The 16,158-nt window shown below is 43.2% G+C and overlaps 1 protein-coding gene across 3 annotated transcripts in view; it reads left to right on the top strand.

The window, feature by feature from the left end:
- LOC109908376 (extracellular sulfatase Sulf-2) overlaps window positions 1-15,663 on the top strand; it is an 83,943-nt gene extending 68,280 nt beyond the window's left edge. For 2 of the 3 annotated variants that reach the window (XM_031800531.1, XM_031800491.1), the window contains 18 exons: window positions 3,978-4,217; window positions 4,302-4,453; window positions 4,705-4,874; window positions 9,116-9,266; window positions 9,364-9,539; window positions 9,674-9,802; window positions 9,892-9,948; window positions 10,122-10,251; window positions 10,369-10,585; window positions 10,867-11,128; window positions 11,962-12,058; window positions 12,149-12,303; window positions 12,448-12,617; window positions 12,851-12,993; window positions 13,093-13,201; window positions 13,286-13,319; window positions 13,634-13,687; window positions 14,047-15,663. In XM_031800531.1, coding sequence (XP_031656391.1) covers window positions 3,978-4,217; window positions 4,302-4,453; window positions 4,705-4,874; window positions 9,116-9,266; window positions 9,364-9,539; window positions 9,674-9,802; window positions 9,892-9,948; window positions 10,122-10,251; window positions 10,369-10,585; window positions 10,867-11,128; window positions 11,962-12,058; window positions 12,149-12,303; window positions 12,448-12,617; window positions 12,851-12,993; window positions 13,093-13,201; window positions 13,286-13,319; window positions 13,634-13,687; window positions 14,047-14,077 — 2,477 coding nt within the window. In that variant the 3' untranslated portion in view covers window positions 14,078-15,663. The remainder of the gene's footprint in view (window positions 1-3,977; window positions 4,218-4,301; window positions 4,454-4,704; window positions 4,875-9,115; window positions 9,267-9,363; window positions 9,540-9,673; window positions 9,803-9,891; window positions 9,949-10,121; window positions 10,252-10,368; window positions 10,586-10,866; window positions 11,129-11,961; window positions 12,059-12,148; window positions 12,304-12,447; window positions 12,618-12,850; window positions 12,994-13,092; window positions 13,202-13,285; window positions 13,320-13,633; window positions 13,688-14,046) is intronic. The other variant, XM_031800579.1, reaches the window with a different exon arrangement.
- Window positions 15,664-16,158: the final 495 nt, after the last annotated feature.

Here is a 16,158-nt window from a genome sequence, read left to right as displayed (position 1 = left end):
AAGGGTCAATAATCTAGGGGATATATTCAACTCAAAGGGTCTCCTTAGTTTTCAGGAACTCCGTCTTTGTTTTGATTTGCCAGGGTCGTCATTCTTTCTAAACTCAGCAAAAAAGAAATGTCCCTTTTTCAGGACCCTGTCTTTCAAAGATAATTAGTAAAAATCCAAATAACTTCACAGATCTTCATTGTAAAGGGTTTAAACACTGTTTACCAGGCTTGTTCAATGAACCATAAACAATTAATGAACATGCACCTGTGGAACGGTTGTTAAGACACTAACAGCTTACAGACGGTAGGCAATTAAGGTCACAGTTGTGAAAATTTAGGACACTAAAGAGGCCTTTCTACTGACAAAAGAAAGATGCTCAGGGTCCCTGTTCATCTGCGTGAATGTGCCTTGGGCATGCTGCAAGGATGCATGAGGACTGCAGATGTGGCCAGGGCAATAAATTGCAATTTCCGTACTGTGAGACACCTAAGACAGTGCTACAGGGAGACAGGACAGACAGCTGCCCAGGATCGGTACATCCGTACATCACACCTGCAGGACAGGTACAGGATGGCAACAACAACTGCCCGAGTTACACCAGGAACGCACAATCCCTCCATCAGTGTTCAGATTGTCCGCAATAGGCTGAGAGAGGCTGGACTGAGGGCTTGTAGGCCCTGGTGGAAGAGTGGGGTAACATCTCACAACAATAAATCTGGTGCAGTCCATGAGGAGGAGATGTACTGCAGTACTTAATGCAGCTGGTGGCCACACCAGATACTGACTGTTACTTTTGATTTGGGCCCCCCCCCTTTGTTCAGGGACATATTATTCCATTTCTGTTAGTCACATGTCTGTGGAACTTGTTCAGTTTATGTCTCAGTTGTTGAATCTTGTAATGTTCATACAAATATTTACACATGTTAAGTTTGCTGAAAGTAAACGCAGTTGACAGTGAGAGGACGTTTCTTTTTTTGCTGAGTTTATATCTTAGACTGTCGTCAGCTCTTCCTGCCTATGGGGTCCTATATCTTAGACTGCGGTCAGCGTTTTGTGACTATGGGGTTCTATATCTTAGACTGCGGTCAGTGCTCCGTGTCTATGGGGTTCTATATCTTAGACTGCGGTCAGCGCTTCTTGCCTATGGGGTTCTATATCTTAGACTGCGGTCAGCGCTTCTTGCCTATGGGGTTCTATATCTCAGACTGTGGTCAGCGCTTCTTGCCTATGGGGTTCTATATCTTAGACTGCGGTCAGCGCTTCTTGCCTATGGGGTTCTATATCTCAGACTGTGGTCAGTGCTTCTTGCCTATGGGGTTCTATATCTTAGACTGCGGTCAGCGCTTCTTGCCTATGGGGTTCTATATCTTAGACTGTGGTCAGCGTTTCCTGCCTATGGGGTTCTATATCTTAGACTGCGGTCAGCGCTTCTTGCCTATAGGGTTCTATATCTTAGACTGTGGTCAGCGTTTCCTGCCTATGGGGTTCTATATCTTAGACTGCGGTCAGCGCTTCTTGCCTATGGGGTTCTATATCTCAGACTGCGGTCAGCGTTTCCTGCCTATGGGGTTCTATATCTCAGACTGTGGTCAGCATTTCCTGCCTATGGGGTTCTATATCTTAGACTGCGGTCAGCATTTCCTGCCTATGGGGTTCTATATCTCAGACTGCGGTCAGCGTTTCCTGCCTATGGGGTTCTATATCTTAGACTGCGGTCAGCGTTTCCTGCCTATGGGGTTCTATATCTTAGACTGCGGTCAGCGTTTCCTGCCTATGGGGTTCTATATCTTAGACTGTGGTCAGCGTTTCCTGCCTATGGGGTTCTATATCTTAGACTGTGGTCAGTGCTCCGTGTCTATGGGGTTCTATATCTTAGACTGCGGTCAGCATTTCCTGTCTATGGGGTTCTATATCTTAGACTGTGGTCAGCGTTTCCTGCCTATGGGGTTTTATATCTCAAACTACAGTCAGCGTTTCATACCTATGGGGTTCTATATCTCAGACTACAGTCAGCGCTTCGTACCTATGGGGTTTTATATCTCAAACTACAGTCAGCGTTTCATACCTATGGGATTCTATATCTCAGACTACAGTCAGCGCTTCGTACCTATGGGGTTTTATATCTCAGACTACACTCAGCGCTTCATACCTATGGGATTCTATATCTCAGACTACAGTCAGCGCTTCATACCTATGGGATTCTATATCTCAGACTACAGTCAGCGTTTCATACCTATGGGATTCTATATCTCAGACTACAGTCAGCGCTTCGTACCTATGGGGTTTTATATCTCAGACTACAGTCAGCGCTTCATACCTATGGGATTCTATATCTCAGACTACAGTCAGCGCTTCATACCTATGGGATTCTATATCTCAGACTACAGTCAGCGCTTCGTACCTATGGGGTTTTATATCTCAGACTACAGTCAGCGCTTCATACCTATGGGATTCTATATCTCAGACTACAGTCAGCGCTTCGTACCTATGGGGTTTTATATCTCAGACTACAGTCAGCGCTTCGTACCTATGGGGTTTTATATCTCAGACTACAGTCAGCGCTTCATACCTATGGGATTCTATATCTCAGACTACAGTCAGCGCTTTGTACCTATGGGATTCTATATCTCAGACTGCGGACAGCGCTTCGTACCTATGGGGTTCTATATCTCAGACTGCGGACAGCGCTTTGTACCTATGGGGTTCTATATCTCAGACTGCGGACAGCGCTTCGTACCTATGGGGTTCTATATCTCAGACTGCGGACAGCGCTTTGTACCTATGGGGTTCTATATCTCAGACAGCGGACAGCGCTTTGTACCTATGGGGTTCTATATCTCAGACTGAGGTCTGTGCATTGTGAATATGGAATCCTATGGGGTACAAGTTTGGGAAGGCACCTGGTGATAGAGTGGGTTTTTACATTCCCATCCAGAGGTTCTGTCTGCTATTTACTCTCATCTTCAACTATTAAAGCAGAAAGATCTATCAATGGTTAAAGCATGGGTAAATTATTTGGCTGTCGATGATGAGGCTATTGACTGGGAGAATGTCTGGGAGAATATATTTCATCAAAGTACTCATCAAAGAACCCAAACCATCAATTCTCATTTTAAACGTTGTCATAGATCATACTGGACACCACTTGTTAGATTTCATGCAAAACAGGCTCAAAGCCCATACTGTGACATATGTAACCTCAATACACTTGGCACATACAAACATATGATATGGGATTGTCCTGAAGTTTATAAGTTTTGGAGGAAAGTGTCGTCTATTCTCTCTGACATGGTTGATAAAACTGTACCCCTTGAACCAATTCTGCTGTTGCTTAACGATGATGCAGGTATGCAGCTTAATGAGAACCAGCAAAAGTTTTGGCTGTCTGGGTTGACTGCTGTGAAAAACGTGTTGTTCAGCGCTGGATGCCACCACATTACCTTCATATAAGGAAATGGCTAGCATACTTTCAAAACGTAATTATGTTGGAATGTATCCACTGCCCGTATGAATAAAGACAGTCCTAGCCCTTTGGAACATGGAAAGTAGCTGTTTCAGAAATCTCTAAACTGTTGGATATGATGTAGGTGTGTGATGTAAAATGCTTACTTGATAGTGTTTTATTTGCAAATTACTTTGCTGTGTATATTCTAGTGTAGGGCGTGTTTCAAAAATAAATAATTATTATTATATATATATATTATTATTATATATATATTTTTTTTTTTACATATATATTTTTATATATTATGGGTTGTCCAAGGTTGAGGATAGGGTGGGGCTGCCAGAGGAATAGGTGGTGTGGGATGTTCAACAAAAAAAGGGGGGAAAGTGTAATATTGTATTTTATTTTTATGATTGTATTGCCCTTATGACCCAATAAAAACTGTTCACTCTCTCTCTTCCTCTCTCGCATCCCTCACCCCCATCCATCCTTTTGCCTCTCTTCCCCTCAATCTCCTCTTCCCCCTCTCTTTCTCCTCCAGGCTCAATGCAGGCCATGAATAAGACACGGCGTATCATGGAGCAGGGAGGCACCCATTTCTCGAATGCCTTCTCCACCACTCCCATGTGCTGCCCGTCACGCTCCTCCATTCTGACAGGGAAGTACGTTCACAACCACCACACCTTCACCAACAACGAGAACTGTTCCTCACCCTCCTGGCAGGCCCACCATGAGCCTCACACCTTCGCTGTGCACCTTAACAACTCAGGCTACAGGACGGGTGAGTGTGAGCTGTGCACGCACACACACACACACATTATTGCATAGAGAATCACTTTGTACTCCCCCCCCCCCCATGTCCTAGCGTTATTTGGGAAGTACCTGAATGAATACAACGGCTCCTATGTGCCCCCTGGCTGGAGGGAGTGGGTAGCGCTGGTGAAGAACTCTCGCTTCTACAACTACACCCTGTGCAGGAACAGCGTGCGGGAGAAGCATGGCAGCCAATATCCAAAGGTTTCATCCTGTTTCAGTTTTCAGTCACAGATTGGAATAACCTACTCAGATCATAATTTAATCATCCAATTTCATGATTATAATACTGTTATAAGACAGTATAGTAAACAGATTATTCTGAATTTAAATATTGTTATAAGGAAGCTGTTATAACAAGCTCCATTTCTCTATTCACATTCATCTTTCCCCTTCTGGGAGGAAGACATATTACAGTTCAGATCCTCATGGTCAGGTGATTCTTGATTCCACAGGACTATCTCACAGACATCATCACCAATGACAGCATCAACTACTTCCGCTCGTCCAAGAGGATGTACCCCCACCGACCAGTGATGATGGTCCTGAGCCACGCTGCCCCCCATGGGCCGGAGGACTCAGCACCACAGTACAGCACTGCCTTCCAGAATGCCTCGCAGCACATGTAAGAGTATATTGTACACACACACACACATACACTCATTTGACAGAAGATGCAGTGTGGTAGTGCACTAAGTGGAGATTTGCCTCAGTAATGATCGTTACAAATTGCATCATTTAGACTGGCATTGTTAAAGATGTTCATGATAGATAGGCATCCATAGATTATGATAACACACTATGGGCCCCGGCCTTTGTCTGCTTGGCACAGTACCCCCGAAGATAAGCACTTGGCCCTGAATGTTTCTCTTATGCTCTGGAGCTAATGTCACGTCTTCCATTGGCCCTGGGAGAGACATACAGTACCAGTCAAAGGTTTGGACACACCTACTCATTCAAGGGTTTTTCTTTATTTGTACGATTTTGTACTTTGTAGAATAATAGTGAAGACATCAAATCTATGAAATAACATATATGGAATCATGCAGTAACAAAATAAGTGTAAAAAAAGCCTTGACAGCTTTGTGCGTTCTTGGCATTCTCTCAACCAGCTTCATGAGTAATGCTTTTCCAACAGTCTTGAAGGAGTTCCCATATATGATGAGCACTTGTTGGCTGCTTTTCCTTCACTCTGCGGTCCAACTCATCCCAAACCATCAGCAAAGCACCCTTTGGTTGAGGTTGGGTGATTGTGGAGGCCAGGTCATCTGATGCAGCGCTCCATCACTCTCCTTCTTAGTCAAATATCACTTTCACAGCCTGGAGGTGTGTTGGGTCATTGTCCTGTTGAAAAACAAATGATAGTCCCACTAAGTGCAAACCAGATGGCATGGCGTATTGCTGCAAAATGCTGTGGTAGCCATGCTGGTTAAGTGTGCCTTGAATTCTAAAAATCACTGACAATGTCACCAGCAAAGCACCCTCACACCATCACACCTCCTCCTCCATGCTTTACTGTGGGAACCACACATGCGGAGATCATCCGTTCACCTACTCTGCGTCTCACAAAGACATGGTGGTTGGAACCATACATTTCTTAATCGGACTCATAAGACTGAAGGACAGATTTCCACCGGTCTAATGTCCATTGCTCGTGTTTCTTGGCCCAAGCAAGTCTCTTCTTATTATTGGTGTTGAGACGTGTCTGTTGCTTGAACTCTGTGAAGCATTTATTTGGGCTGCAATTACTGAGGCTGGTAACTCAAATGAACTTATCCTCTGCAGCAGAGGTAACTCTGGGTCTTCCTTTCCTGTGGCGGTCCTCATGAAAGCCACTTGATGGTTTATGCAACTGCACTTGAAGAAACTTTAAAAGTTCTTGAAATTTTCCAAATTGACTGATTTTCATGTCTTAAAGTAATGATGGATTGTCATTTCTCTTTGCTTATTTGAGCTGTTCTTGCAATAATATGGACTTGGTCTTCTAACAAATCGGGCTATTGTGAACAAATACAGCCGGTTGTGATACAGCCTGGATTCAAACCAGGATGTCTGTAGTGACGCCTCAAACACTGAGATGCAGTGCCTTAGTCCGCTGAGCCACTCGGGAGCCACTGTATACCACCCCTACCTTGTCACAACACAAGTGATTAGCTCAAACGCATTAAGAAGGAAAGAAATTCCACAAATGAACTTTTAACGAGGCCCACCTGTTAATTTAAATGCATTCCAGGTGACTACCTCATGAAGCTGGTTGAAAGAATGCCAAGAGTGTGCAAAGCTGTCACAAGGCAAGGGGTGGCTACTTTGAAGAATCTCAAATATAAAATATATTTTGATTTGTTTAACACTTTTTTGGTTACTACATGATTCCATATGTGTTACTTCATAGTTTTGATGTCTTCACTATTATTCTACAATGTAGAAAATAGTAAAAATAAAGAAAAACCCTTGAATGAGTAGGTGTGTCCAAACTTTTGACTGATACTGTACATGGAGGCAGTAATGCGCCTGTGTCTTTGGTTGAATGTTCTCTCCTGTAAGAGTGAATCACATAAGCATCATTAAAGTCTTGAACTAAGACTTTACACAGTGAATTCGTTCAGCCCAGGCTGTTTTCATGTCAACTTTTAATAGCTTTTTCTCATGAATTTACATACATTCTCAGGATGTGAGCTTGTAGAGGATCTCACTTTCCCTTCAATATGGAGGGAGAGAAAATGGCTCCCCTCTTACTCCAGCCCTCCTGAAAAACCTTTTCCTCGTCCACATTGCAGACACTTATCTAAAAATCAAATCACATTTTATTGGTCACATATATGTGTTTAGCAGATGTTATTGCGTCTGAAGCGAAGAATTTCACAACATATACCAATACACACAAATCTCAGTAAAGGAATATAATTAAGAATATATGAATATATGGATGAGCATAGACTAAGATACAGTAGAATATAATAGAACACAGTATGTACATATGAGATGAGTGATGCAAAATATGTAAACATTATTAAAGTGACTAGTGTTCCATTTATTAAAGTGGCCAGTGATTTCAAGACGATGTATATAGGCAGCAGCCTCTATGTGCTAGTGATGGCTATTTAACAGTCTGATGGCCTTGAGATGGAAGCTGTTTTTCAGTCTCTCTGTCCCAGCTTTGATGCACCTGTACTGACCTCGCCTTCTGGATGATAGTGGGGTGAACAGGCAGTGGCTCGGTGGTTGTTGTACTTGATGATCTTTTTGGCCAGGTAGTTTGCCCCCAGTGATGCGTTTGGCAGACCGCATCACCCTCTGAAGAGCCCTGCGGTTACGGACAGTGCAGTTGCCATACCCTCTTGTTGTCAGGACCTTGTGCTCCAAGGACAAAAACGATTTGCCTTTTTCCAAGTCAAATCGATATGCTGTAAATGTTAAATATGCCCTGCCTCCAAAACGTCATTAGATATTTAGCAGTTTGTTTATTTTATAATCATTAAGGTTCCATCTGCCCCTGAGTGAATATTGATTAAACTGTCCTCTCTGTGTTAGTTGAAATTGATCAGTACGGCAGCTGGCTGGTTGCCTTTTCTGTGGTTTATATGCCTCCAATTCAGCATTACGCAATAAGTTCTGAGATCACTTTCAAAGGTGTGGTTGGAGCCATTTGCAAGAACTGGAAAAGGCTATTGTTGTACATGCCAATCATAAAACAACATGAAACAAGTCATAGCTTGGTATAATGCAATACAATGCAATGCAATAGAATGTAATCAAACAATGATTAATTCACCCCAGAATGTAAAATGTAGAAAGCCATGCAAAATAAACACTTTCCATGAATAATATTATGCACTATTAAAATGTTCTCAACCATAATACTATTTGGTGTTAATTCAAAAGATACATTACCTCTCTTTATAAACTGGGTGGTTCGAGTCCTGAGTGCTGACAGCTGTGGTATATCAGAACATATACCACGGGTATGACAAAACATTTATTTTTACTGTTCGAGTTACATTGGTAACCAGTATAAAATAGCAATAAGGCACCTCAAGGGTTTGTGGTATATGGCCAATATACCAAGGCTAAGGGCTGAATTCAGGCACTCCACGTTGCGTTGTGCATAAGAACAGACCTTAAGAGTGGTATTCTGGCTATATACCACGCCCCCTCGAGCCTTAATGCTTGAATATAAAATGTGAGCTCTAAAATGTTCGCATAATATCTGTCGTTAAAACTGAAATCCGTAAAGTGGGAAATAGCACCACAGTTCGGCAGGTAGGTTAGAGGTTATGAGCGATGGGCCAGTAACTGAAAGGTTGCTGGTTCAAATCCCCTTAATTAAGACAGCCCCCTGCGCTTCTCTGATTCAGAGACGTTGGATTAAATGTGGAAGACACATTTTGGTTCAATGCATTCAGGTGTGTAACTGACTAGGTATTCCCAGTGCTTGCCTTTGTTTTTGTTTTGTTGATGAAACGGAGGAGAGGAGTGTCCAGCAGCATGGTAGGGAAGTTGCTGTACATATTCTGGTGTTCTATCACGAGTGCAATGATGTGAGGGAAAGAAAGTGTTTGAAGTAACGTCTTTGTTGTTGTAATATCTCAACCAGATGTGGCAGTTTCCCCGACTAAAGATTTCAGTTTTAAGCTCCTCTGTGATTTCTGGAGGCATAATGGTGATAATCTCACAGAAATAAGCATTCTTCTGTCTAAGGTGCTTGGTAATGAAAGGAAGTGCCATAACAGGAAAAGCAAAGACTCGTCAATGAAGATAAAATGTGTTGGTAACTAAGTATGTGCAGGCAGAGTTCTCACCTGAAATTATTTCCCCCCTTTACTGGGTCTTTCTTCACACTCGTTTTTCCATCCGTCCCTTTCTTAGAACCCCAAGCTATAACTACGCTCCTAACCCAGACAAACATTGGATCCTGCGCTACACAGGCCCCATGAAACCTGTCCACATGCAGTTCACGAACATGCTGCAGCGCCGGAGGATGCAGACCCTGCTGTCTGTGGACGACAGTGTGGACAAGGTGGGTCAGACAGAAAGAGAGACAGACAGTGTGGACAAGGAGGAACAGACTGGCTAAATCTACCCGACTACATGTCTTACTGTGTCCTCGTCCTCAGGTGTACAACATGCTGGTGGAGACAGGTGAGTTGGACAACACCTACATTATCTACACATCAGACCACGGCTACCATATTGGTCAGTTCGGCCTGGTCAAAGGCAAGTCCATGCCATATGAGTTTGACATCCGGGTGCCCTTCTTCATACGAGGACCCAACGTGGAAGCAGGAGCCATGTGAGTGCAACTTCTACAGTACCTTTTTATGAATGGAAACGGTTAGCGTTGGCTCTTATCTCACTGTTACTGCTACTGGATCTCTTTTGCAGCACTCATCTCTCTCCTCCACCTGTTCCTGTGTCCTTCTGCAGTAACCCTCATGTGGTGCTGAACATTGACCTGGCTCCCACACTGTTGGACATGGCCGGAGTGGACGTTCCCTCTGACATGGACGGCAAATCCATCCTCAAACTCCTGGACACAGACAAACCTGTCAACAGGTAGAGAAAGTCACACCTTTATTTGCATGTTTTGGACTCAACACAATGGATGCTTCAGGATCACTTGACCTTTCTTGCTCTTGTTGCAGGTTCCAGGTGAACAAGAAGGGGAAGATGTGGAGGGACTCCTTCCTGGTAGAGAGAGGGTCAGTATGTTTCATTCATAATCTAGTCATGAATCAAGAGCAATTAAAGGGATAGTTCACCAACATTTCAGAATTACTTTATAATTGTCCACAGCCAAGTGATCAAAGTTTGATGTACAGTATGTTTGGTCAATGTTCTATTTCTCTCATCTGGTTCTATCCTGTTTACACAGGAAGCTGCTCCACAAGAGGTCTGATGGGAAGGACTTGGCCCAGGAGGAGAACTTCCTGCCAAAGTACCAGCGGGTCAAAGACCTGTGTCAGAGAGCACAGTACCAGAGCTCCTGTGAACAGCCAGGACAGGTAAAAGTTCTGTACAATACCCAAATACACAGGCACACACACACACACACACACACTTATACATTAGCAGAAATGTAGCTAAATCTCTCCCCCCTTCTCCTCTCTCGGCATGTGAAGAAGTGGCAGTGTGTGGAGGACCCTTCTGGTAAGCTGAGTCTGTATAAGTGTAAGGGCATGGCAAGTCTCTATGCCTCACGTATGCAGGCTCTGATGGCCAGCAGCGGGTCCCAGCAGTGGGTTGGACGTGTCTCCGATGCTGGAGACAGCTGTGACTGTGGCCCCCTAGGCCCCAAACATTCACCCTTGAAGAGGAAGAGACTGCTCACCAAGAAGAGTGAGTAGTCCTTTCAGTGGCTTATGTATTTACCATACCAATGCCTTCTTAATTGTGCTTGCAAATAATAGTAGGACAAGTTTTTGCTGCCACCCAGTGGCAGATTATAAAAATGAACACTAATAATTACAACGAAACAGGATTCAATTTAAGTTTCAAGTGTCCGTCATTTGAAAACAGTGAAAAATGCTTTGTACTTTAGCACCCTCTCTTGGGTCATTGACATTGCATTACCTTTGTAATAATAACATTGTAACTAATAACTCTTCTAACCCCATCAGAGGTAAAGTCCGGTAAGAGTCTGACTAAGAACCGTTGGGCCCGGTCCGTTCCATTTGAGCTGGATGGTGACATGTATGCTGTGGACCTGGTTGAGGGCTACAGGCCCGTGGGCTTCAGGAACACCAGCTGGCCTGGGGAGAGGAGGAGAGGAGCGGGCCTGCTGGAGGACAACGATGAGGAGTTCAGTGGCATGGGAGTCACAGCCAGACCCCCAACCAACAAGAGCCTTACACCAACTGCCGCTCTTAAAGTCACCTACAGGTGTGTGTGTGTGTGTGTGTGTGTGTGTGTGTGTGTGTGTGTGTGTGTGTGTGTGTGTGTGTGTGTGTGTGTGTGTGTGTGTGTGTGTGTGTGTATGTATACATACATATATATGTGTGTGTGTGTGTGTGTGTGTGTGTGTGTGTGTGTGTGTGTGTGTGTGTGTATGTATACATACATATATATGTGTGTGTGTGTGTGTGTGTGTGTGTGTGTGTGTGTGTGTGTGTGTGTGTGTGTGTATGTATATATACATATATATGTGTGTGTGTGTGTGTGTGTGTGTGTGTGTGTGTGTGTGTGTGTGTGTGTGTGTGTGTGTGTGTGTGTGTGTGTGTGTGTGTGTGTGTGTGTGTGTGTGTGTGTGTGTGTGTGTGTGTGTGTGTGTGTGTGTGTGGAGTTTTAATATTTGTGGGTTTTGAGTAGTAGTAATATACGTAATTCATCTTTATGTACAGTAGCCCTACACTAATTCATTATCAGGTGTTGAAAGAGAGGGTGCTGTAAGATGGGGTGTTGAAAGAGAGGGTGCTGTATGAGAGGGTGTTGAAAGAGAGGGTGTTGAAAGATAGGGTGTTGAAAGAGAGTGTGTTGAAATATAAGGTGCTGTAAGAGAGGGTGCTGTAAGACAGGGTGTTGAAAGAGAGGGTGTTGAAAGATAAGGTGCTGTAAGAGAGGGTGCTGTAAGACAGGGGGTTGAAAGAGAGGGGGTTGAAAGACAGGGTGCTGTAAGAGAGGGTGCTGTAAGAGAGGGTGCTGTAAGGAAGTGCTAACTGTGGTAAATGCAGTTGTCAGGTGAAGATGCGGATAGCTGGTGTGTGTTTACCCCACAGGTGCTCCATCCTGATGAATGACACAGTCAGGTGTGATGGAGGACTCTACAAATCCCTCCAGGCCTGGAAAGACCATAAGCTCCACATTGAGCATGAGGTACTGCTCTAGTTGAACCCCTATCTGGCCTATTCTGTAGCCTTTCCTGTCATTTCAGGGGTTAACTATATTGTATGTGTGTGTGTGTAGATTGAAACCTTGCAGACGAAAATAAAGAATCTACGTGAGGTCAAGGGTCACCTGAAGAAGGTTCGGCCTGAAGAGTGCCAGTGTAACACTCCCAGTTACCTATCCAAAAACAAAGGGATGTTCAGACTCAATGCAGGTCGCATTTACTCACTCAGGTAATTCATGTGAGAGAGTGGTGTGTGTGTGTGTGTGTGAGAGAGAGTGTTTGTGTTTGTGTGTGTGAGAGAGAGAAAGAAAGAATGCGAGAGAGAGAAATCTCCCCACAAACCAGTATCTGTCCTCTCGTGGTATGTCCTCAGCAAAATGCCCTCTAAGCAGAAGAAGCAGTGGCTGATGAAGGAGCAGAAACGCAGGAAGAAGCTCCGTAAACTGCTCAAGAGGCTCCGCAACAACGACACCTGCAGCATGCCTGGTCTCACCTGCTTCACCCACGACAACCAGCACTGGCAGACAGCCCCCTTCTGGACAAGTATGGAATGATAGAATACAGACTAAATCAAATGCAGAACAGTAAACAGTTGTTGTAAAAGTGGGATTCAATATTTTTTTACCACTCTGCTACCACTCTGGGACGAAATTACATATTGAATGATTACTTGTAAGCTCCAAAAATAAGATAAAGTAGATACTGTATAGGTGAGTTAAAATTGGCCATGCATCTTGTTTGAATAGCCCCCTCTGTCTCTTTCCCTCCCCTGCCAGTGGGTCCATTCTGTGCTTGTACCAGCGCAAACAACAACACCTACTGGTGCCTGAGGACCATCAACGACACACACAACTTCATATTCTGCGAGTTCGCTACAGGCTTCATAGAGTACTTTGATCTGAACAATGACCCATACCAGGTATCTTTCTCTCCCTATCTCTTTTAAATCTCACAAATGAGATATAGCCTATTGTGATTTTTTTTTTACAGTGTCCTCTATTACTTTGTGTTTCTATAGTTGATAAATGGGGTTAGCACCTTGGACCGCACTGCCCTCAACCAGATGCACCAGCAGCTTATGGAACTGAGGAGCTGCAAAGGCCACAAACAATGCAACCCAGAGACAGGTGAGTAAGAAAGACACACACACATACACACACAGACACACACAACTCTGTTAATTCTGTTCTATAAAACATTCTCTATTTCAGGTAGTAAAGACAGAAACTCCTTCAGTGAATACAGGTACCCTCATTTTTCTGGCTTGATGACTTTTTGTCCTTTGTTGTCTAATTGTTCACGTTTTTTCAAGGATGAATACGACTAACAATTCATCACTAAATTTAAAGATATACTGTAGGTTATACATTTTTCTACATTGGGTAGATAATAGAATGGAACACTTATTTTGAAAACCTTTTTAGCACAAGATGAATTCTAAAAAACAAGCATGCTAGCAGCTTCTGTTCCTCATTTTGTAATGTCTTCGCTGTTTGTTTGTGTATGTGTGTGTTTCCCCCGCATGTGGACTGTATGTGTCCGCGCTGTGCATGCTTCAGGCCAGTTCAGCGTCGAAAGAAGCCAAAAGTGAAGAAGCCCTCCTCCAAATCGCTGTGAGTTTGTCATAACCCATCTTTTCCTCTCAGTTCAGCCAACCTCCCCCTCTTCATCCAGATTACCTTGCTTTGTCAGATGGCCTGGTAGCATGCTCTTCTCAGCCCCCTCGGTCCAGGCTTTTCATGTAACTAATATTTACCTGCATTTAAGTGCCATGCCCTCAAGGATAAGATAGATTCCCTTTTCAAAGTCAGTGGAATTGTGCTGATGAGGTGTCTTTTCTGGTCATTTCTTGTCAGTGTCACCTTCTTGTGTTTTCCTATTAGAGTTGCTAGGAAAATACCCATTGGAACTACTGTTATAAGCAATTGATTGATGACTCTGATCTATCTCCATCTCGGTGTTGTTTATACAGAGGGCAGATTTGGGAAGGATGGGTTGGTTAGCAACCTGTGTCGCACAATCCACCACATCGCAGTGTGCCAACAGAGGACGACCAGAACTACTGGAGAACCTGAGGACCTTGTACAAACTTCATGGGAATGTAACCTGAAATAGCACTATTGTAGGAGTTTATGGAAGAGGATGCTGATCCAACATTAGCTACCACTGATACTCAGATCATCACCCAGAAGAGAAAATACTGAAACAGCCAAGAAAATGAAAACTATAACCTCTCACGTCTTCTTTCCCCCTGTCTCACACACACACACATTCACATCGACACACACACACACACACACACACACACACACGCTCACACAGGAATGTTCTTACCGCTCCTATCTCCCCAGATCTCAGGACCACCAACCTGAGTTGGAGACTCATCAGTTGAGCGTGGATACACTCTGAACCTTTACTTTGACTTTCAACAACCGCGCTGAGTGAACAGTGAATGTGAGGTGTGTTTAATATTAGTTTCTCGTAAACGCCTTAACATTGGGTGCCGAGATTAGCTTAATGTCAACTCTGCTGCTACAACCTGACGTGTATCATCCCTTATGGCCTTGTGCCATTAGTATATGGTATATGATGTCAGGCAATTACATCAAGTCAAGCTTTGCACACTCACAGCATGAAAAGTACTGTCAACAAAACATCAGTACCCTGGAAACTCTCCTCAAGGCCCACAACTCAAGACTCCTCACCTCCTTTTGTTGGTGCTACGGCTACAGAATGATTCCCCCAGGACATGTACTCCATTATTTTGTATTGTAACTAATATTAACGTTGATCAAATTTCATGCAAGGATTATTTACAGCCCCCAAGAATGAGGCAGGTGTGATGACGACAACACACCAGACTGTATGGGGATGAAGCTGGTTAGGATATGACACATCACATCATCATCTAGCTTATCCCCCCTAGTTCACTTCAAACTCAGGATGGGACTTCTCTATACCAATACAATTGGTATAAACATCTTCACACCAGCAGAACGCTTACATTTCATTAGTGGATGTCATTTTACTCCTTTGTATTGCTAATGTCACCAGCTAGGTCTGGTCAGGTTAGTTTGTTCAGCTTGCTACACATGGTGCTATGATAACATTGTGAAAATAAGGACTTGCTGTACAGTATGTATTTGAATGTATGTTGTGCAGTTAATTTTTTATAATACTGAAAAGGAGGCAGACTTCTCATTTGTGTTCGATATGAGTTGACAAATATGACCTTTTAGATAAGAACTTAGCCTGATGAATTGTCCTAGTTCTGTATTTGTCCGTTTGTTCTCTCTGCACATCTTTCTGAATTTCTTCTCTGCTCTGTCAAAACCCACTTTTAGTTTGAAAAAAAAAAAAGTATTTATGATGGAAAAAGCACTTAGAAAATATTCACTGTGAAAAAAATTACCTGTAAAATTACTATGCTCGTCTGCTGTACACAACCGTAAACAACACAACAATGTAATGCAGCTTGACATGCATATTCAATATATTGCCTTTTTTTGCTTTCTTCGTTTCTTAGCAGTGACACTCCCATAGCAGAGAGTTGTAATAGTGAGTAACTGTGAATAAAGTGTTGATTGCCCTCATGCCTCTCTACTACTTTAACCCTGCTATGTATTTGTCAACTCTCTGTTGTTGACACACAGCTATAGAGTACCGCAGTATGAGTCATAATACCCATAAAATCTAGTGGTCAAACAGGGAAATGGTTCCAATCGTTTTTCCACCATTCATTTTTCCCATAGGGACTTTAGAAACACTTAAAATAAAGGCTGTGTTTTGTGTAGGGTTAGCCTGGTGTGACGTTTTCATAACCGTGTAAATCTCTCTAGGACAATGTGACTTTTATCAATATATTTGCCTTTATTTACCCCCCCCCCCCAAAAAAAAAACTTTAACAAAATGCTAATGGGGCTATCATAAAGAACTACAAATGCCATGATGATCTGGACAAGATTGATGAATTGAGGCAAAAGTAAGAATATCTGGATTAACTATCTAATATTAGCTAAATGTAGTAATGAATAAATTGGCAACGTTTCATTAAATGAACAATTCTGTGAACTGTCTTGTGCAA

The sequence above is a fragment of the Oncorhynchus kisutch genome, linkage group LG1, assembly GCF_002021735.2.
Source record: "Oncorhynchus kisutch isolate 150728-3 linkage group LG1, Okis_V2, whole genome shotgun sequence".
Lineage (NCBI taxonomy): Eukaryota > Metazoa > Chordata > Actinopteri > Salmoniformes > Salmonidae > Oncorhynchus > Oncorhynchus kisutch.
This window is presented reverse-complemented; position numbering and strand designations above follow the sequence as displayed.